General features: G+C 34.8%; 1 protein-coding gene across 1 annotated transcript; it reads left to right on the top strand.

The window, feature by feature from the left end:
- The first annotated feature begins 1,620 nt into the window (after window positions 1-1,620).
- On the top strand, window positions 1,621-3,001 carry LOC145063861 (F-box/LRR-repeat protein 25-like). The gene is made up of 3 exons (XM_079011433.1): window positions 1,621-2,625; window positions 2,708-2,746; window positions 2,867-3,001. Exons 1-3 carry the CDS (start codon window positions 1,669-1,671, stop codon window positions 2,999-3,001), a joined length of 1,131 nt encoding a protein of 376 aa, XP_078867559.1. The 5' UTR covers window positions 1,621-1,668.
- Window positions 3,002-7,792: the final 4,791 nt, after the last annotated feature.

A 7,792-nucleotide genomic window follows, 5' to 3' on the forward strand; every position in this document is an offset into this window, starting at 1 on the left:
TACAACCATGACTCAGTTGAAAGAAAGCAAAATATGAAAGATTCCTTAAGGCAACTTCAAAAAGGTTCGTCTATTGTCTTCGATTATGATAAAAAAGTTAAATCAATTTGTGATCAGCTTGCAACAATTTGACAACCGGTGGATGAGTCCAACAAATCTCACTGATTTTTATGTGCTCTTGGTCCCTATTTTGAGACATTTTCAATAGCTCATAGGGCTATCAAACCAAGACCTCATTTCCGTGATCTTCTCTCACAAGCTGAAGGGCACAAATTGTTTATTCGCTATGTTCATGGTACCAACACACTGTAGGTTGCATTCAATGCCAAAGAATCTCGATCCTCTAACAGCTCCACCCATGACTCTTTCTCTCGCGGTGGTAGACGGGGGAGTGGTTGTTGCCCTCCTCATTGTTAGCTATGTCGAAAAGACGGGCATTCTGCTTCCCAATGACCAAATCTTTTTTACTTCTGCAACTCGTGGTCCTACTCTTGATGCAAACTTAGCCCATGCCTTTACTGCTAAGTGTAATGTTCATGATAACTCCTCTGATTGGTATGTTGATTTTGGCGCTTCTACACACATGACACCATCGGCTACTAATCTTACCACCTCCACTCCATACAATGGGAATAAATATGTCGCTTTTGGAAATGGTAATATTCTAAATATCTCTCAAATTGGTAAATCATCTCTTACAAAAGATATTAATCTAGCAAATGTTCTTTTGGTTCCAAAACTTACCAAGAATATTCTTTCCATAAGTACATTAACATCTGATTCTCCTATTGATGTTTTGTTCTCTAATCATAAATTTGCAATTCAGAAACAACACACCAAAGAGGTGCTAGCAAAGGGCATGGTTGATAATGGGCTCTATGTGCTTAGCATGGTCATAAAGCTTTGGTTGCTCAACTAAACTCAAATCGGTTGTGTGTGTCTTATGAGCTCTGGCATAGCCGTCTAGGACATGTTTCGTTTTCTACTATTTCTTTGTTATATAAACATGGTAATTTGTTTGTTATTTCTCTTTTACCTAAAGGACATGTTTCGTTTTCTACTATTTCTTTGTTATATAAACATGGTAATTTGTTTGTTACTTCTCTTTTACCTAAACCTGGTGTTTACTCATCTTGTGAGATTTCTAAAAGTCATGAGCTTCTGTTTCCTTTAAACGAAAAACAATCTTTGCATGTGTTGAATATGATACATTGTGATTTGTGAGACCCTTTAACTGTTTGTTTCATCTACATATGGTTATATGAATTTTTTTTTGCCGATGAATTCTCTCCATTTACTTGGTTCTATCCCTTAAAGCACAAATCTGATTTTGCCATAGTTCTTAAATTTTTTTGGCATTTGTTCAAACTCAATTTTCTTGCTAGAGTAAGAGATGTGATTAATTACCATAAAATTAAACTTGGTTTGCATGTCTAACGGATATTTTTAACACTTGGGTGATAATCAATCAATAAAAAGTGAGTTGAAAATCGAAATAGTTCTCACTGTTATAAGGTCTGGTCTGTATTTTTTCAAAGTGTAGGGGTAAAACCAGAACTTCTTTTCACTAATACTCCAATAGTATACTTTTGCGTCGAATGTGAGTTTCGTGTAGTGTTTTCGAGGGGGAAACCAGCGTGGAGTCGGTTGCCGGCTGCCGCCGTAGAAATGGTGAAAGAAGGAGAAACTCAACGTAAAATTCCCTCAAAACGGAGAAAGTTTCAGAAAATCGGAGATGAATCGGAAGATGATCGAATCAGCATGTTGCCAGATTGCGTGCTTGTTGAAATCCTGTCTCGTTTACCCTACACAAAAGACGCGATTAGAACAGGTACACTCTCTAAACGATGGGAACATCTTTGGACTTTGCTTCCTATTCTAGTTTTTAAACATGATCAGAATAATCTCCCATGGTCCGATTTCGTTTTGACGGTTGACAAAACCCTAACTCAATGTTGCCCATGGAAGCTCAAGAAATTCGTAGTGAATACCAGTACTTATAGCGGATTCGAATCACAAGTCAACAACTGGATTCGTTATGCTATAAGATGTAACGTTGAAGAGCTTGATTTAACATTAGGTGGTGTGTCAATAGAAGCTGAATTTATGGTAGATCAAGTTTTTTTCATAAGTTCATGTTTTACACATCTGACATTAGAAGGGTGCATACTGAATCCAACTGGGGCGATTAGTTGGAAAAATCTTAGGAGTTTGTGTATTTCCAATGGGAAATTAGATGAAGATTTGATTGAAAACATATTATATGGTAGTCCTCTATTGGAAACTTTGGAATTGGAATGGTGCTATGGCTATAAGCGCCTCAATATTACTTCAAAAAGCGTAAAGAAGTTGGTGGTATCTGAATACTATGATCCTAAATACTTTTATGATGATCTTCATGATACTCTTGAAATCAATGCTCCGAATATTTTATCACTAACAATCAAAGGTGATATGTTATTGGAGAAGCTTTCTTGGCCAAATGTGTTTTCTTTAGTCAAAGCTGACTTAGATTATAGAAAGATGCGGCATTTGTGTAGAACATCTAAAGGAAGGAAGCTTAAAAGATTTATTCTAAACCACCTCTATCTCAAGGAGCTTAAAATTGGAAGTTTCTGTTCTAAGGTAAAATTCTTTTCCTCTGACAATTTATATCTTTATAAAAATCATAGAATCATTAGCTTTATTAGTACTTTACTGTTTATAGACCATTAATAATGTGTTTGTTTCTGTTTCTTGGGTTTCTGTATATTCTTACCACATGTCATAGCTATATTTTTGCTTGCAGTATTCATAAGTAATACATACATGCAATGCATCGATCTAATTTTTGTTATCCTTTTCACTTGTATTTTTTTGTTGGTAGGTTGTGCCTCATTTGGAAGCTAAAGGTTTTGTTGTTCCATCAAATATCACACCTCCGGGTGTTACTTATAATTGGTCTAGTGAGAGTGAGAGTGAGAGTGAAAGTGAGAGAGAGAGTGAGGATGATTCAGAGTGATTCAGTTGAAAGTAGAGACTGGTGATGCATTGAATTCGTGTTTAGACATTTTTGTTGTTGTGAAATATTTTCATCTTTTGTGTTTTGGATCATTTCTTACTTAAAATTATCGATCGATTGACCGTCTAATGTGATCTTTCTTTATTTGGTCAATGTATTATTAGTTGTTACTCCAACGCATTTATTTTAGTTTATAAGCTTCGTTTTTTTTTGTAGTTTCCATTCTTTATGATTTATGGCATTTTCTTGAGCAATTCAAATATTTCATATCCGCTTAAAATATCAATTCAACTGTTTGTTATACTCTTCCTGACAAACGGTCATGAAACCTTACCTAACATGGAAAATCATATCATCATTAGCTTTAATAGTACTTTATTGGTTAACCTTTTTTTTCAACTAACCTTCACTCAAGTCTAAATTTTGTACTTAGGGGTGTTGAAAGGTTACGTGTGCGTTTATTTACGGAAAAACTGGGTGTTTTTTGGAAAAAATTTCCGAGAAAAATAAGAAGTTTTAAAACGCATTTAGTTCGTTTATTTTTCTAAATTTTTCATGGAAAATGAAATTTTTCTGTTTTCTAAAATTACAAAGAAGTTTGAAATTTTTGGAAAACTGATAATCATTGTTTTCCACATTTTCTTAATTCCAAAGTTTTTCTAAAATATTGCACAGCCACTTCCACCCTACTCACCTCTACCTACCCCTACCTTAATACCCCAACCCACTACACCCCTACCTACCCACACCCACCCCCAACCCCCCCCCCCCCCATACACACACACATACACACCCAAATGCCCCCACAAGCACACATATACCCCTATAAAGACACCCCCTCCACACCCACAAACACTCACCCACACCCACCCCACCCCCATAAACACAAACTTACACCTACCCCCCACAACCCCCCCCCCCCCCCCCCACACACACACACACACATACACAACCATAAACATACACTGACCCCCACCCACTCCCCCCCCTCACATCCACACCCACCCCACTCACCCACAAACACCCAGCCACACCCCACCCAAACCCTAACCCCCAATCCCACCGATAACCCCCCCCCCCCCCCACACACACACACACAAACATACATACCCACAAACATGCACATACACCCACCCACCCAACACCACAACCACAATCACCAAACTACCATCACCATCACCACTAACCCATCACCAGTATAACCACCACCATCGTCGCTGCCATCACCACCACTCCCACAAATTACCGCTGCCACCACCACCGTACGTAATCACCACCACAACCGCCACCCCGATGCCACTATCACCATCACCACCACTGTCGCCATCATCGACACCACCATTGCCAGCCGCAACCGCAGCCGCCGCTGTCCCCACCCCACCCTACCACCGCTACCATTATCTAAAAATGAAAATGGATAAAAAAATACATATCTAAACACGTTTTCTAATTTTCTAAAACTGAAAATGAAAAATAAATAAGTTTTAACTAAACGCGTTTTCTAAATTTTCCAATGAAAACTGAACTCGGAAAACATAAACCGAAAAGGAAAACAAAAAAGGGAAAATGAAAACTGTTTTTCCGTAAATAAACACAACCTACATTTTTGCATGAAATATGCAAATTCTTGATGTTATGTCACCTTCATACTCTAATAATGATTCACTGTCTCTGATAGTGATTACGTTTGAGAGGTATTCTTGTTTGATCGTGGTCGTAAAGGTGATGATGTTAATTGATTAATGTTGCATGTAATATATGTTTAAGCTGCACATTGTCAAAGGAATTATAAATACATATAAATTTGTTACTCCATGGAATTTTGAATTGAGCATTCTCAATAGTGATGTTCGTAAATACGATTGCCACTCTATGAATTTTTTCAATTTCCCATATCGAACATAATCTTCACTCCACAAGTTTAAATCCATAATGTTTCGCTTTTATTTAGTTTTGGTTGGAAATGATCACCTTTTTCCACAAAATAGCAACATACTTTGGGTGTTATCAAAGTTACAAACTTAGCCCATAGAACACCATTTTCATCAAGTTTTCCATTTGATAGAACTAATTTATCATCAAAATAATTTGGCATTTAAACACAAATTTTCAATAGCATGCAAGTAGTTGTTGTACAAAAGAACTGATTAAGAGATAAATCTTAAATTACTCGACTATCCTTAGCTTTGATCAAATGATTATCTGATTATGATCATGATTTTTGGTACAATTTCTTGTGCTTTCATTATTTGTGTATTTTTTTCACAACTTCAAACCACATTAATAATCTTAGTTATCATCGTACAAGGAGTGAGATGAGCTTCTTTCATTATTTATGATCATTATTCGTGTATTACTTTATTGATTATCATTTGTTAAGTCTTTTTTTTTTTTTTTTTCTAAAGTTTAAATGTTCGGTTGGTCTAATCCATATATGTTTTTGTTAAATTAACATTATTAATGACAAAACTATTGGAATCCTAAGTTTGAGGATAAATCAATCCAATTTAGGCAACTAAGTTTTAGGAAACTATTTTAACAAGTCGGTTCCTAGTTTCCATATTCTATTTCACAAGTCGGTGATTAGAATCTATATATACATATCTATAATGAAGTTTATGATTATGAGAACAATTGTAATTAGCTTTTGAGTTTATTTTCCTAATAAAATAAATAAGGTATTTTGATTTTGTTCTTGTTCACTTTAATTGGTATCAGAGCCAAGGAACGGATGGCTGTGAGATCGATTTTGTTACTTGTTGAAGAGGGCGCAGAGCCTCCTACGGTGAGAGTGAAGGAGATTGGGTCAACTACAGTAGGATGTCCCATGCTGAACTCAACAAATTACACAGTCTGGTCACTAAGGATGAAATTGGTATTGAGAATTCACAAGGCCTGGACCATAATTGATCCAGGAACAAAACAAAACGAAGAAAAAACTATCTGGCAATTGGATTGATCTACCAAGCGATACTGTAATCACTAATTATGCAACTAGGAGATGTTGAATCAGCTAAAACGCTTTGGAATTCGATCAAAGCAAGGCATGTTGACGTTGATCGGGTGAAAGAATGTAACATACACGTTCAATTATCGTGTTATGTATTTTTAAAAGTGAATAATATTATGAAATATTATATGAAATTTAAGTATTGAGTTCTAACAAATCGTTTTTACTAGAAATGAAGTAAAACTATGTTTAGAATCAATCGGAAAATATTGGAAGTCTTATGAGATTCCAATCAAAAGAAAAATATCGAAATTTAACGAGAATATAAATTTTGAAATAAGTGAAATTTTGTTATTAAAAGTTGTAAAGAATCTCATTAGAAACATTTAGGCGAAAACCTTATCAAAATCCGAGTTATAACGAAGAAGTTATGACCAATCGAAGATCCGGGACAAAACCGGCACGACGCTGTATAGCGTAAAAAGTGACTTTTCGATAAACTACTTTTTAGCCTTAGTAATCTAAATGAAAGTCGTAGTATTTTTTAAACCGGGAACTTTCATAAAAAGAACGTCAAAATATGACTTCGTATGAGGAAGTTATGATTTTTCTAAGTTTCAGTATAGCAGTAGACAACTAAAAACTCGAAATAAAGATCGAGTGTTTTTTAGCCAACACAACCTAAACGAGAATCGAAGATCTCGTTGATTGTAGTTCAATGATAAAAAGACAGAAGAAAACGGATGTCAGATGAAGAACTTAATATTTTTTAATGGACTTTTCGTGTCCCGACGTGTTAAAAATATAATAATAAAAATGAATTCAAAATTCGCCGATGGAGTCTAAACGAAAGTTGTAGAGCATAATTTCACCTACACGTGGATATAAAGAACATCAAAAACGGAGCTCGTATGCGAAAAATATGGATTTTTGAATTTCGGGGCACAAACTTCGAGACCTTCATGAGGTGAACATTGAAATTCACGAGGTGAATTCGTTGCATGACACCTTTCGAGCCTAGAAGATACATGGAAAGCCTAGGAGATGATCAGGATCAAATTCACGAGGTGAACATACTTGGTTCACGAGGTGAACCTCACGAGGTGAATCTCAAATATCAATTCAAAATACTACAAGAGATATCACACCGGTTGTGATACACCAAATTTCTTTGATTCAATTTTATAAGTGGGAATTGATATAATACATGGCACATGTAATATTCAGATTTCATGTGAAAAAAATGTAAATTAGGAGAAAATAACACGCGGACAAATCTATACTCTTTTATTAGATTACTAGGTTATAACTCGTGGAAACCACAGTCGGTATATTTAAAAATATTATATAAATAAGAAAAAATAAGAAATTCCAAAAAAATCAACGTATTGTCGATTGTAATTAATTATGAATTAATTTGTTAAGTAAAATAAACATAATATTTTGCCATATGTTTTGAAAATGTTAATAGGATAGGAGTTTGTATTTTCAAATTTTGAATTGAAATTGATTTATTACTAAGAAAGGAAATAGTAGAAATCATATAAAGTGTCACGTGTCAAAGAGACATGGAAGAAAATTGACATGTAACATTTTTAGGTTTTGTTTATTAGGATGTGTCTTTTGTATATTTTAAGAACATATTATAATTGAAAAACAAAAACAAATATTTTGCAGGTTGTTAAAAGACATTCAAATTTTATTACACAATACAACTTTACATCGAACAAAATAGAAAGATGATATTTTTTTTCATGTTCTTGTTTTTTATACCCCTATAATAATTGAAGTTTAGGTTCGATGTTATGAGAATCCTAAGCTTAATCAAGTTGCATACATAC

The sequence above is a fragment of the Lactuca serriola genome, chromosome 7 (genome assembly GCF_051521515.1).
Source record: "Lactuca serriola cultivar US96UC23 chromosome 7, Lser_US96UC23_V15, whole genome shotgun sequence".
Lineage (NCBI taxonomy): Eukaryota > Viridiplantae > Streptophyta > Magnoliopsida > Asterales > Asteraceae > Lactuca > Lactuca serriola.

Excerpts from the sequence above, each read along its gene's own strand:
- LOC145063861 (XM_079011433.1), top strand. The coding sequence starts at position 1,669 with ATGGTGAAAGAAGGAGAAACTCAACGTAAAATTCCCTCAAAACGGAGA. Across the intron at positions 2,626-2,707 it reads TTGGAAGTTTCTGTTCTAAG|ACCATTAATAATGTGTTTGT; the intron begins GTAAAATTCTTT and ends TACTGTTTATAG. Across the intron at positions 2,747-2,866 it reads TTTCTGTTTCTTGGGTTTCT|GTTGTGCCTCATTTGGAAGC; the intron begins GTATATTCTTAC and ends TTTTGTTGGTAG.